We start from the raw sequence: 15,419 nt of genomic DNA, 5'->3' as shown, positions 1-15,419 counted from the left end.
CCTCCAGTTGTGAATGTAATCAGGATAGTACCAGGCTCAAGACAGATAGAGCACTCTTCACTGCCAACCAACTAAGTGTAGTAAATGAAACCAGTAAGTGAGATCGGAAAAATGCTCAGCCACATCCATAAATAGCCTGTGGTTGACTTAAATATTTAGAAATACATGCTCTTTCCCAAGAAATAAAAAATGGCACTTTTCCTAGTAACATAGTGCATATGATATGATATTATAATACTATGACTCTAATTCTGGCTGTACCACTTAGTGCCAGTGTGTGCTGGGCACATTAATCTCATTGAGCATCAATTTCTTCATCTGTCAAACCAGCATGAAGGCAACTATGAAGGTCAAATGAGATTGTATTTGGGAGCCTTGCAAACTATAGAATGGTATGCATGTGTTAGCTATTTTTATTGTTATTTTATTTTTAGCCCAAGTCTAACAGAACCCATAATTATGCTGAATTATCCAGTTTGAGTATCCAATTTATGGATTATCCAGGCCTCCTGTTTTCCTTCCCCTTTTTAGTTCTTGTATGCTTTTTAGTCCTTTGAAAATGCCTTAGGAATAATGAAATAGAAAATAGAGAGAATATGCAGTTAGGAATTTTCACTTTTTAAATTTTATTTTGGATATTAACAGATACTAAATGGGGAGAAAGTCGAAAATAGCCCAGTTAACGAAGAGCTTGCTGTATATACTAAAGTGGCCTGTCACATTTTAAAGGAGCTAAGCCCTTCCAAGGAAATTACCTGTCATCTGGTTTCAAAACAGTCCTGGCAGACTCCCGGTAGATGCTGACACTTTTAATTTTTCCTGAGTGCTGTTAAAATTGTAGGACTTTTGGAACCATATTCCCATATCACCTTGATGAGCCAAGTGATTGAATAGAACATGTGATAAGGATCTTTCCTCGATGATAAAGCACCATGGAAAATCCTCAGTCAGCAACTTGTAAAGTGATTGCAGATCAAGTCTCTGAGTTTTCCTTGTCCAAGCATCTGTAAGACATTCCCTTGGAATAGGAAGGTCTCTTCATATTTGCAAATAAAATATCGTGTCCATCTTCCCAGTTCTCCCGTAGATAGTACATTACCTCTTCATTCACTGAAAACGATTGCTGCTTATTCTGTATTTAGAAAGAATTGCTAATGGTGTTTCTCCTTTTCTGGGGATAGGGCAGTAAGAATCCAAATGGGGACGGGATTCATCTAGTAGGGTACGTCATGGAAGCAAAGTAACTTAGCCATGGCTGAGTCCCTGGGGGATAACTTTTATTGATAATTGGTTACTTAAGAATTGAAGTTCTTAGGCTTCAGTAAGCCTTGCTTTCATGGTTTTCCAAATTCCTAACCTAGCTAGTGGAAGATGGCTAGTTTGGAGAAGGATCTATGAAATAATAGGGTGCTGTGTTCCAATTTGATATGACTCAGTCAACTGGTGGCCATCTACTGTCAGTACTCTCTGAGGAAATCTGTTAATTTCAGTCATATATCAGGATTTTAACTAAAACTCAGCATCTAATGAACCAGAGTGAACTAATTTGGTATGCCAGCATCTCTCTACTGTGCACTCTCCTTAATGATTGCCTGAATATGATCAGGTTGATGCCAGCAGAACTATTATTCTGACAAATGCTAATCAGAGATAGGATTCTGATTGATTTTAAATTCAAATTCACTGTGCACTATTAACTTTTCTAACATTGTATGCTTTTTTGATGGCCTCATTTGCATGATTTTTAAAATATGCATTTCTGGCTAAGAATTTATTATCTGAGTGTTCTTTCATTTAATACAAGTTTTTTGAGGAGTTCTTTTTTTCAAGGGCATGAAAAGATTATCAATTGATTTGCAGCAGAAATATGCTGTGGTTGAATTCCATATGACCTAACTAATAATTATCTGTCACCAGGGTAATAAAGCATAAAAGTTAGGACCACTGGAGTCAATATGCCTGGGTTCAAATTCTACCATCTCCACACCACATGGAGTGTATGTAAGTGGAGTGTACATATGGAGTGGAGAAGTTATTACTCCATAGCTTTATTCTCATCCTTTGATGGAGATAACAATAGCGTTTATCTGGTAGGGTTTTGGAGAAGGTTTCATTAGAACGGCTCTTGTACCGGCCAGCTTTTGCTAAGTTATATGGCCATAAAAATGGATCTAAAATATGAATAGCTTACACTTACAGAGGTTTGTTTCTCATTCATATTTATGTTCATCATGGATTTTAAAATCCTGTCCACAAAAGTAAATTATAGTTTGGGATTCTGCTAAACTGTAGCTATTACCCTCTGCTAGGGCAGAAAAGATTAATATTTATGTGTTTGTCACATGGTCCTCTTAAGAATAAATTAAAGTGATGAATGCTTCTTTTAATCTTTCCAGGGAAGGTGGTCTATGGCGAACCCATAGCGGCCAGTCTTGGCACAGATGGCACACACTACTGGAATAAAGAATGGCACCATGCCGCCCACCATGTCATGGGTCCACCTTTGCGACCAGACCCCTCAACACCCGACTTCCTCATGAATCTACTGGCTAAGTAATCATTTTGCAGATGACTGGGAAGTGTATTGCCAAAAGAAGGTTTGGGTGGAGGGGAGCTCGTCCTCCCATCTGGACCTTCCATTAACCTCCCAGTATTCTCTTCTACTTGACCTGACAGGCCCTGGGTACCCTCACCTGCAGAACAAAAAACATCGACTTAGTTATGCTATGATATGTTGCTAAAGCCTTTCCTAGACTCACAGAAATCAGATCACTTTCACTGAAACTTTACTCTTTTCTGACTTTTTTCATCTCTTGTTGCCTAAACCCAGGGCTCTTCATTACGCTTTACTTTTTATCAGAATATTGTTGAATTTTTTTCTATGCTGATATAATCTGGGAACTAGGTTGTTGTGTAGGTGACCCTGTTACTTTCTGGGAAGGTATGATCATTTTTCTTGAAAATTCTACTATTCTTGGGCCAGATGCAGTGGCTCATGCCTGTAATCCCAGCACTTTGGGAGGCTGAAGTGGGCGGATCACATGAGGCCAGGAGTTTGAGATCAGCCTGGTGAACATGGCAAATCCCCATCTCTACTAAAAATACAAAAATTGGCCAGGCATGGTGGCTCATGACTGTAATCCCAGTTACTTGGGAGGCTGAGGCATGAGAATCACTTGAACCCAGGAGACAGAGGTTGCAGTGAGCAGAGATAGCGCCATTGCACTCCAACCTGGGTGACACAGCAAGACTCTGTCTCAAAAAAAAAGAAAAAAAGAAAAAGAAAAGAAAAAAGAAAATTCTACCATTCATGGACATCCCGACACTCCCCATTCACAGATACTCAGTCTCAAGCTAAGAGTTTTTCATGACAGACCTTACAAGAGTTTACTTACCTGTTCTTTACAGCTTCCTTCCTCCTTCATGATTCAACATCCGCAAGATTACTCACGAGTCAAAGCAGTATTCCTGTCCCTGGTAATATCAGCATCCTCAGCCAATCTCACCCTCTGTTCATTCCAGTGGGCCGTGTGGCTCAGGACTGCCCCGGAGGACCTGCCCTCCATTCATGAGGATCACCATGGTGATGTCTTTGTGGAGTATTCTGCTCACAAGAGGTTTTCTCTTACATATTTGCTGGTGATTCTGAAGTTATCTTCATCAAGTACATATAACTATTCATTTCTAGATGAGAAACAGAGTCTCGGACAAGCTCATATCACAGAGCTAGTAAGTGACGGAGCTGAGCTTAGAAGCCAGGTTTCCTAACCTGTCTTGCACCACGCTTCCTATCAGTGTGTCGTCTGAAGGTGCTTCCTAGAATAGAGACAGGAGACGGATGAAATATGTTCTTGAAAAAACTGTTCATTCTCCATTGCATTTTTCTGACTTCAATTGAGAAGGGAGCCAGGAGATTAGTAAAGGTTATGGCAGTTTCCTCCTAACGTGTTCTGTATACTCACCCCATCACTCTTGTGTTTTTTTCTTTTACAGTGATGATCTAACCACAACAGGGACTGATAACTGCACTTTTAACACCTGCCAGAAAGCTCTTGGGAAGGATGATTTTACCAAAATCCCCAATGGGGTGAATGGTGTTGAAGATCGGATGTCAGTAATATGGGAAAAAGGCGTGGTGGGTTCAAACGTTCCAGCCTTGCTTTGCCTACTTCTTCAGCCAGGATCCTGCCCATTTGAGGACCAGAGTGGCACAAATTTTCATAAACAAACTTTTTGATTGTTTTTACTAGGGAGGATACGAGGAATGCAGTACTATCACCTCTGCCACCATTCCATCCCTCAGTATAGCATCAGCAAAGAAATAATCTCTGCATAGTTTATTTTAGTTTAGAGGATGCATCGCACCATTTGGCAGAGACATTAGGAGATGAATTAAGATTGCATACAAAGAGGGTTATTCTTGAATTCTCTGAAAAGGCATAGCCCTTCTGCTTGATTTCTCATGCTCTTGAATTCCAATGCCTCATGTGTCATTGGCACAAATACTTGAAATGATAAAAAATACACAAAGGGGTTGGGTGCGGTGGCTCACACTTTTAATCCCAGCACTTTGGTAGGCCAAGGCGGGTGGATCACTTGAGGTCAGGAGTTCAAGACCAACCTGCTAACACGGTGAAACCCTGTCTCTACTAAAAATACGAAAGTTAGCCGGGCATGGTGGCACGAGCCTGTAATCGCAGCTACTCAGGAGGCTGAGACAGGAGAATCGCTTGAATTCGTGAGGCAGAGGTTGCGGTGAGTCAAGATGGCACCATTGCACTTCAACCTGGGGCAACAGAGTGAGACTCCATCACACACACACACACGAAAATACACGAAAGGTATTCATTATGCTTATACCTCCTTGTCATGAAATCTTTGTCGATGTCAGTTGTTTTGTTTTTTTTTTTTTTTTTTGACGGAGTCTCACTCTGTTGCCAGGCTGGAGTGCAGTGGTGTATTCTCAGCTCACTGTAACCTCTGACTCCCAGGTTCAAGTGATTCTCCTGCCTCAGCCTCCCAAGTAGCTGGGATTACAGATGTGCGCCACCATGACCAGCAAATTTTTGTATTTTTAATAGAGAGGGGGTTTCACCATGTTGGCCAGGCTGGTTTCAAATTCCTGACCTCAAGTGATCCACCCGCCTCGGCCTCCCAAAGTGTTGGGATTGACAGGCGTGAGCCACCATGCCCAGCCTGATGTCACTTCTTAAAGGACCCTTGGATATCATATTTTTAAATTGCTGTATGAAGTCACAAAAGTAATAATTTAAAGTCTGGAAACAAAATGTAAATGCTCATGACTAGAAAATTTCTCCCTAAGGATGGAGAAGAATCACATAACTAAATGTCTGTGTGTTAACTTGTCCAGCCAGTTGACATGTGGAGCTGTGAAGACCAGCAGAGGGGACTTGCCTGGTTAGATTTCTGGTCCCCAGTGTCATGCCCTTCTCACCCATCTCCTAGGATGCCTCCCTTGAATGACACATTAATTACATCTCACACTTCAGAATCCTCTTCAATTGCCTTTACCCTACACATACCACCTACTTCTAACTCTAATGAATTATTCACCAAGTCTTGTCAATTTTATTTCCAAAGTGTCTCCTTATTTCTTTCTTCATTGCTGCCATTCTAGTTGGAGGCTCATATTTTGTTTGGACCTTTGCAGTAATCTCACAGCTGGTCCCCATCTCTAGGGTCTCACTTGCTACAATGTATTCTTTACTCCAGTACAAGAACTCTTGTTCTGTACTGAGAACAGCTGACAATGCTTTTATTATTATTTTTACAGTATTATAGAGGGAGGATAGGTTTCGAATGGGAGTTCTCATTCAAAAATAAAGTTCTGTTTGTGCTATTGTTCTCTTAAAAACCCTTTACTTGTCTCCATTACTTAGTGGATGATAGTTGAATCATTAACTTACAATTAGATCTTCAAAGCATCTCTATAGCCCCATCTTCTGCTGATTATTTTCCTTACCCCCTCTTCCTCCACCCCAACTCTAACCATCCCCCACGACTTCTCTTCACTCAGATTTTCTTGATAACAGTTCAACCTTCCACTTGAACTTCTGTTATTACAATGAATATCTTTATTATAGCAGGTTTTCATCATCCATATAGTTCCCTGGTATATAAATGGCTTTACAGTGACTGAATAGTTCTTCATAATATATAGGAAACCACGTCATTTTATGAAACATTAGTATGGTTTACTTATGGAAATATTACTTTCAGGGCATGGTTCTTAGTGATTTTTAAGGCAAGCACTCTTTGGTAATTAAATAAACCTTAACTACCCTCTTACCATGTAAATAGGGATAAACTCCTAACACTTTTAAATTTTATTTTAGAGGAGCCACATCCCTCTGAATTCTGTCCATATTAAAATCTCTTGCAATAGACTATCCATAATTGTTGGTTCGTGCAAAACTTCAATTGCATAAAATTGAACCTCTTGAGTTGATTTTTTTATCTTTTCAAAAGGATTGCATCTGGGTGTGGTGGCTTATGCCTGTAATCCTAACACTTTGGGGAGGCTAAGGCAGGTGGGTTGCCTCGGCCTCCTGAAGTGTTAGGATTACAGTTCCAGATCAGCCTGGGCAACATGGTGAAACCCTATCTCTACAAAAAATTAGCCAGGCATGGTGAGGCATACCATACCATGTAGTCCCAGCTATTAGGTTGGTGCAAAAGTAATTGCAGTTTTTGCCATTAAAAGTGATGGCAAAACTGTGATTACTTTTGCACCAACCTAATGCTTGGGAGGCAGAAGGGGGAGAATCACCTAAGCCAAGGGAGGTTAAAGCTGCAGTGAGCCATGATCACGCCACTGCATTCCAGCCTGGGCAACAGAGTGAGACCATGTCTCAAAACAAAAAATGAAAAAAAAAGAATTGTCACCTGATTCAGAAGTGTTGGCCCCTATCCTCACTCTATAATATTCTTTAAAAAATAATAAAAGCATTGCCAACTGATTTAAAAATGTTGTCAGCCAGGTGCAGTGGCTCACGCCTGTAATCCCAACACTTTGGGAGGCCAAGGAGGGTGGATCACCTGTGGTCAGGAGTTGGAGACCAGCCTGGCCAACATGGTGAAACCCATCTCTACTAAATACAAAAAATTAGCCATGTGTGGTGGCGCATGCCTGTAATCCCAGCTACTCGGGAGGCTGAGGCAGGAGAATCACTTGAACCTGGGAGATGGAGGTTGCAGTGAGCCAAGATCGCACCATTGCACTCCAGCCTGGGCAATGACAGTGAAATTCCGTCTCCAAAAAAAAAAAAAAAAAATTATCACCTATTCTCACTCTATATTATTCTATCTAATGTCTACATGATTATCTCATAAATCTTAGGTCTGTAATAAATAAGTCAGATCATAAATGTGGTATTGTCAAACTTTAAATGAGAATCGAAAATACCATTACCAAAATCTAGCTGTCACTTATACCAATTTTTGTGATTCTAGGATGAATGGGAAGAATTAGTGTGGATGCTAATTAATGGGGTTTTTGAAAAGTCATCTTCAGGCTTCCATATGTTACCCCATCGTCTCCATCATTAGCATTATGACTGTTTAATACTTATCAGCATCCTCAGATGCTCCACGATATAAGAAATTAGGTGTAGTTCTGTTTGTTTAAGAGATGCATGTCTTGTCATTTTATTGATAGGATACTTTTTAGTATTTGATCATTAGAATGATTCTTTGAATTGCTTTACAGCACAGTGGTAAAATGGATGAAAACAGATTTGTGGCAGTTACCAGCACAAATGCAGCCAAAATCTTTAACCTCTATCCAAGAAAAGGAAGAATAGCTGTAGGATCAGATGCTGACATTGTTATTTGGGACCCAAAAGCCACAAGGTAAGTCTAAGTTCTTGTATTCCTTGGCTTCATTGTGGAGAAAATGCACTAACTTGCAAAGAAATAATGCTTTGGCATTAATCAGCCATTTCTCCTTAGATGACTTCTTTAGCTGTGCTCAGGTACTTTGAGCCTGTACACAAGATAAAGGTTTTGATGTGCAAATATTCCTTTGTTTTTCTTGGCATAGAGGATGCAGAAATTGTGTTGCATTCTCTGACAATGGATCTGTATATAAAACCAATATGAATTTACCATTTCAGTGCCTGGCAAATGCCCGAGTTCACATGGAAGAAAGGTACAGAGTGACGAAGGAAATAAAAGGCTTAGTTTGAAAAGGGTTGAATTGAAAACTCAAAATAATTACAGCCTTTTTAAAGCTTTCAGATAGAAAAATTCCAGCACAAAGGATGTCACTTTCAGTTAGCCAAATTTTCCAGTTGAGTTCATCTTCAGCCTGTCATTCCTAGTAGATTCCAGCTTTTTGTTTCCAATTTCCATAATTCTATGTTAATATTGCAGGTCTGGCAAATTCCACCAACTCAGGAAAGCAGTCAATAGAGGCTGGAGCTCTGTTATTGTCTCCTTATAGGACGTTAGCACAGGCAACACCTGCAGCCTAATTTGTGTTTTTCATGTACTTTGCAGTTGTAGTGGAGAAAATCCCATTAAATGCTTTAATAATCTGTATGTATGTGCGCTCGCATGGACTTCTGCCTCCTTGTACAGGCATTTATTCAAAGTCTATTAGGGTTTTTATTGTAGTAAGAAAAAAAAGTCTACAGTTTCTTGGGCTAATATTGTCACAAAGGCCCAGCTTCAATTGAAGTGCTCCTGGGTTACCTTTGGGAAAACAATGATCATTTGAAGCACTAAGGTACCATCACTGTAAGCCTGAAAACAAGCCGCAGATATTCCTACAGAAAATCCTCGTTTTTTTCCACTTGACACTCTCTGGGCACCCACTTTTCGCACTCAGGGACCAGTTCACATGGCTGGCAGGCCGTAGTCATAGCAAGCAAGCAGCCTTCAGTTAAACACTTCAGCATATCACCTCATCGCTGGTTAAGATCCATGCAATGCCCTAAAGGGTGGTATACACATCTTATTTACATAAATATCTTAAGATAACAACAAGACACGGTTCAAGGTCTTTCTTAGGTTAATAAGGAACTATTGCCCATTTAAGGACTAAATATCTGGTTGCATACAAAATAGTTACATGCAAAATGAAGACAAGCAAAACCAAATGTAGGCAGCTTCTCTACAAGGCTAGAAAAATTGTGCTTGGAAAGGCAATGGAAAAAAAAATTGCTTGGATTTTGATTGCTCTGTGGCTGAAATGAGCATGCTGTGTTTAGAGAACTCTTGATATTTAAAGTATCACTCTACAGAGGGCTGCTGTCCACCCAGCAGGGGCCTGCCCAGGGCCATCTTGGCTGTAATTCAAACCATTTAGGCTGCTTCAAGGGCTGGGCTCAGGCAGACCTTTTGAAATAACTTGTGGGTTAAGGAGATCGTGAGCTTTAATCTGAAAACCTAGAAATTTTCAAAAGGGAGAAAACTATTCTGTGAAAGAAATATTTGTGGAAAATGATGCTTTTGAAGCATAACATCAGGGAACATCATACTAATGTTAATCATCAGTAATAATCTGTATGTCACAGCTCTCAGTGGGTTTTTTAAATGTTTTGGTGTCTTAAATGTGATTTTACCAGGAGAGACAGCTACTGATGACCTTATGACAATGAGAAAACTGGAGCTGTGCAACAGCGTAAGTGACAGGTTTGCTATGAGAACCCTGACCTAGTGACTTCGACTTCATAAACTTGGGTGATTTTTCATGAGATTCAGTACCATGTTGTCTGCTGATAGCAAAGCAGAGCACTTTATAATGTTCTTGATTTTTCATATTCCATTTTGTCTTCCAATCAGGTGGGCCAATAACTAAAAGCATTTTTGGATTTGATTTCATTCTCTGTCATTCTTTATCAAAGGTGAGGGAAAAAATGAAAACACTTTATTGTGTGGTGAGACTCTCCAGTCTAATTCTTAATAATATGGAGAATCTCAGGAGGCCATTCGATGCGCTTCTTCTTTTGAATCCTCCACCTGAGTATCTCCAACAGGGCCCAGCCTGGCGAGCCCTCATCTGCCGTTTTAATTTCTAGGGATGACACCAGCTCAGGGGTAGAGCACTGTCTTCCCTAGACAACTGGACAAAGAGAGATGACCTGAACCCAAGGTTGTGAATAATTCACTTTATTTACCACATATCGCTGCCTGGAGGATATTTATAGGCTGCGATTATGTCTCTTTGAGTCATGTTTTTAGACTATATAAATTTAGACCGCTTTCTCACAAGTTTTGCTACTGATTTCTATAACATTGTCTTACCCTTCTTTTCCTATTCAGTTGTTTCAGAATAGCACATAATGATCCAGATGTGTAGATTTTTTTTTAAAGGTCTATATATATTACCTGCTTAATTTCCCTCATTTCTAGTCTAAGAATAACTAACTTAAGGTCAAACTAAAAAGCTCCTATGTTTTTACATTTCTTTCCATCGCTTTCTCTTGTAAGTTCTTTCACGTTTTTTGTATGATTTCCATCCTTCACTTTATGAAGGACATTATTTATCACATTAATGATCAAATTTATTTATCACAATAATGATAACAAAATTAAATATTAACGTTTTTGTAGATGTGTCTTTTGGGAGAAAGATACATATTCTGCATTATCTTACTAGCATGAAGCTTCTTTATCTGTGTGTGCTGATTGTGTACACCTCGGTGCCAGACATAAGGAAAACCAGCATAGCCCCAGAGCCTAATGTGTAGGCTGTGATCCCAGACCCATCAAAGGCCATTTAAAGTCTCTGAAAATCCACTCTCTCATGTGTAAAATGGGATCATTGAGAATTGTTATGCCTACCTCATAAAGTTTTGGTTAGAATCACATGAGATACATGTGAAAATGCTTTGTCAACTAAGAACGTGTTACACAAAGACAAGATATGTATTATTATGGTTATTTTCTATTTCTCTAGTTTGACTAGTTTCATTCTTTGCAGGACATTTTCATTTTTAGGTGTTCTCAGCTATTTTGCCTGTGGTGATCGGAAGGCAGATGAACCATGGGGTTCTATTTCTCTGACTCCAGATCCTTTTAAAAAGCTGGTGACCTTTTTGTTTTTCTTTTCTTGTTTTATTGTTTTTTTGAAAAGCGGAAAAATCTCAGGGTATATTGAATTGATTGAGCCTCCTTTGGATTTCTTTGACATATTTGACTTATTCTATATCTTGCTTCTTTAATCCTTTAATTTAACATTTTCCTCTAAACCATCATCAGAATAGTTTTGCACTATCATCATTCATTTTTTTCAATTGCAGAATGTGGGAAAAAGGAGAGAAGGGGGCTGTTGAAGAGGAGGCTTCATAGAATAATGAATCTGGAAGAATTCAAGGAGAAAACACGTTTGTTGTCGTTCACATTAAGGGAGAGAGATTGTTTCAGAAACTGTATGCTGAGCCCTTATCTGGGTCGATCATAGCACCAGCTTTCTCTATTCTTGGCCTGGTTGTTATGAGAAAGTTGCTCATCTGGGCTGGCTGTTCCCGACCAAAATTTATGCTGATGACCTCAACTAGGACCTTTCTGAAGTGCAATAATATTTTTAGACTTTTCTAACTGTCCATGAATCATCCATAGCTTTCCACTGTCCTTAGACACTACCCCTACCATCGTCACCGTCTGCCTCTTCTCACCTTGCAGCCTGAGTTCTACTGATTCCCGCAAACCCACTTACAATCCTGTACCACAATCTGTCTTCCTTTTCTTTCTCATTAATATTCTTGAGGTCTAGTTCCATTTTTTAAAATAAATGTTTTATTTTAGAATATTTTAGATTTACAGAAAAGTTGCAAAGATAGTACAAGACAGTTCCTATGTACCCCATACTGGTTGCCACTATTATTATCTTACATTAGTATGGTACACTTGTCACAATTAATGAACCAAAACTGATATGTTATTATTAACTAGAATCCATACTTTATCATATTTCCTTAGTTTTTGCCTTTTTCCCCTTCCAGGATCCAATATTGCATTTAGTGGTCATGTGTCCTTAGGCTCCCCTGACTTGTGACAATTTCTCTGACTTTGTTTTTGATGACCTTGACAGTTTTGAGGAATATCGATCAGGTATTTTGTAGAATGGCCTCTGTTGTAATTTTCCTGATGTTTTTCTCATTATAAGCCTCTGGTTGTGGGTTTGGGGGAGGAAGATCACAGAAGTAAAGAACCATTGTCATCACATCGTATCAAAAGACATACTGTGAACACGACTTACCACTACTGGTGTTTACCTGGATGAACTGGCTGAGGTGGTATTTTCCAGGTTTCTCCACCATACAGCTGTTTCCCCCACCCCTTTCCATGTTGTATTTTCTGGAAGGAAGTTACCATGTACAGTCCATACTTAAGGAGTGAGGAGTTATGCTCTCGATTTTTGTTTTAATTGATCCTATATGACGTAGGCCTAGCTTGGTTCAGCATAGAGAAGAAGCACAATAAATGTTGAACAGGTGAATGAGAAGGATGCAGTCTTCCACACTGCATGGAAGATTGGCAGGACTAAGAAATAGCATAAATGAAAACTAGAAAGATTTTATTCAGCACCGGCTATGGTGAGAGGAAAAGTAAGAATAGCATCTTCCCATTTCATGCTTTTTACTTACTGCATGTGATCAATACATGACTGTGTTGAAAGAATGAATAGATAAAGATGAATTTAAGTAGAAAAGATTTATTACCAAGGAGAGGAGGAAGAACTGTCTCACTGGTCTTATTTTCTTTAAGTGCCCCTTCATATTTTAGGTTGGTAGCAATGAGTTTGTTAAGCAGAGCTCTTAGAAGAAATGAAGTCAAAAGAGTTACCTTTGTGTGCTCCTTCATTCACAAATTCCCTCTGCACAGGAGCACCTCGGCAAGCTGCAGGCTGAGGGTCAAGCTTATACAACAGCCACGCCCTGCTTTTAAGAAGCTGACAGTCTAGGAGAGGAGAGGAGATGTAAAGTCAAATATTCTCAGCCTAAGAAGGGATGGGTTAAGAATATCACACGAGAGGCAGAAACAAGATGCCTTAGAAGTTCAAAGAAGAAAGATCCTTGTGGAGTTAGAGCAGTCATCGACATGAAATCGTACGAAAAAGGTGAGTAGATAACGTGGCTCTGTGACTCAAGACTAAACATGGAGGTGAGATAAACCAAGGCATTGATAGGGGGTTCCAGGAGGAAGCAGTTAAGGCTGGGGATTGCACCACAGAGAGAACAGGTTCAGGCTGTAGAAGGAAATGAGAAGGTGAAGAGGTTGTGGCTGTCTCCACTTTCAGTTGTGTTTATCACAGACAAAGGCAATTTTAAATAGAGTTCACCTTGTAGATAAGTGTTATTTAATCAAATGAATAAATGAATATATCTATAGGGTTTTTTTTTTCTTCTTGTAATAAAGGCCTCCCTTTTAAATTTTACCTGCCTGATTTTAACATTAAATGCAGGCTGGTAATGTGCAGGCTTTTTGTCTCACCACAGCATTAGATATTGGCCCAAATTTTCCTACAAAATTTCCTCAAACGGTTTTAGCAAAAATAACTGCCCAGCCGACTCGTTAGTATCTAACAGGAAAGCAACATGCATTGTACCCTAGATGCTGAAGGGGGCGCCCACAGCCCACACTGAGCTCGGCTGGCTCCAACCAGGCCATTCGAGCTGCTGGTTATGCAAGAACAAGCCAGCCCCTGGAGAACGAATGCATTTGCTAATGATTTTTGGCTTCATGGTACACAGATGTTTTCGTTTTTAAAATTCTTGTTACTTATTAATGGCATGTAGACGTAAATGTGCTTGCCACACAATCTGTAGCCTTAAAAATGGACCACGTTAGAGTTACCAGGGGAGACCAGTGGAAAGAAAAGCAGGGCAGCCATGCTTATTTTTTCCTTTTAAATCTGTAAAAAGCGAGATGATTCCAAGGTGAGGAATTTGACATATGGTGATGGATGGCAGGAGAGAATTGGGAGTGGGCGTAGTAGGGAAGGTTTGGACATCCTGATAAAAGATTACCTAAGACGTCACTAGCCTGTAAAAAGTTCCTGCAAAAATCAACTGCAATAGCTCTTCTGTGTCATTGCACAATAAAGAACAAACTGCATTTAGTGTAAAGGGAGCATTCACCTTTTTCGGAAATAAAAGAGCCTGCTGTATTCAGCTTGACGGCTCATTGAGCTGGTGTCTATTGCTTATGATGGAAGTATGTGTCCTACTGCTTCACTACTTGGGTCAAAGCTTCAAATTTAAGGACGTTTTCAGTTTCTGAATGTTTGACACATTTCTGTAGAAGATCTTGATACCTGGAGTCAGGGGAAGAAATCAGGAACATGCTTTTCATGTGATGTTAAAACAGAATCTTGTGGTGTCATGTGGTCAAGACGGAGATCAGGCAAATTGGCCAACTTGTTAAAAATCTTATTAGAGAGAGTGGCATGTCAGTTACTTGCAAGCCCATAGCTGCAGCAGTAACTCATGTTCTGGCAATTTAAAACTATCCTCGGAGCTTCAGTTCTTTGGTATTCATTAAATAGCACTTAGTTACTATGGTAACTGTCCCTTTTCAGTATTTATGAGCTACAGGGTATCTCACAGAATCTCAAGCACACAAACACACAGCTAACACATTGTGTGTACTGGAACATTTAATGAAGACTTCTAGCTGGACCGTATTCTGCAGAGCAGACATGTTTTCATTTATTATTTTTTAACTCAATTATGGCAGGCTTTGACCTTGAATACACCATTCTTGAAGGCATTGTGCCATCTTTCCTGCTTAATTTCCTTCCCTTTCTCATTGAAGATGGAGATAAATGAATTTAACTTTATATTCAGTGAAGAGTAATGGCTTGCAGCTTATGATGGTGCCCTTCTGGATTCTAGAGGGGGCCTTTTGTGTGAAATAAAGCGGGGGAAGAATAACTGTCATCCTTGGGTGGTAGGGATTGTAGGGCGTGGGGAGGGAGAAGAAAGGAGGAATCAGGTACCCTTTGGCAAAGAGTGATGGTTATGGCTTATTAGGATAGCTACATCACCAGTAACTGTCTCACAGAAGCTATGAGGCATTTTCCCTTGAAGTTGCACATTGTGTATCCTCTGACTCATTTGTGCATTATAATCCTCCTCCTCTTCCTCAAAGAAAGCGTGCACACACACACACTCACATGCACGTCAGCACAGCAGCCTGGGTTCCTGCTTATAACAGTTGATCAGCCTGAAGATGCTGCTTTTCACGCCTGTTTCTGAGAGTGTCTGTCACTAATGCGCCTGCCACTCCCCACACCCACAAGCATCCCAGTGTGCATTGTGTGGGTCTTGTCCTGGGTGCATAAGTGGAAATGAATATGATTTATGCCATGATTTGTCACTGTGATGTCTTATAACACAACGTCAGGGCTGCAACATGGTGTCAGGGCTGCTGCCTAATGTGGTTCAGGT

General features: G+C 40.0%; 1 protein-coding gene across 13 annotated transcripts in view; it reads left to right on the top strand.

Moving 5' to 3' along the window:
• Nucleotides 1-15,419, top strand: part of DPYS (dihydropyrimidinase) — an 88,052-nt gene that overhangs the window by 35,867 nt on the left and 36,766 nt on the right. For 4 of the 13 annotated variants that reach the window (XM_015145843.3, XM_028852854.2, XM_015145844.3 and 1 more), the window contains 3 exons: nucleotides 2,397-2,553; nucleotides 3,994-4,135; nucleotides 7,730-7,872. In XM_015145843.3, coding sequence (XP_015001329.2) covers nucleotides 2,397-2,553; nucleotides 3,994-4,135; nucleotides 7,730-7,872 — 442 coding nt within the window. Of the gene's footprint in view, nucleotides 1-2,396; nucleotides 2,554-3,993; nucleotides 4,136-7,729; nucleotides 7,873-9,590; nucleotides 13,088-15,419 lie in introns of those variants that run through there. The other 9 variants (XR_013396933.1, XR_013396934.1, XR_001446808.3 and 6 more) reach the window with 6 other exon arrangements.

Source organism: Macaca mulatta, chromosome 8 (assembly GCF_049350105.2).
Source record: "Macaca mulatta isolate MMU2019108-1 chromosome 8, T2T-MMU8v2.0, whole genome shotgun sequence".
NCBI classification, from domain to species: domain Eukaryota; kingdom Metazoa; phylum Chordata; class Mammalia; order Primates; family Cercopithecidae; genus Macaca; species Macaca mulatta.
Note: the sequence above shows the minus strand (reverse complement) of the source record. Positions and strands in the feature narration are given on the sequence as shown.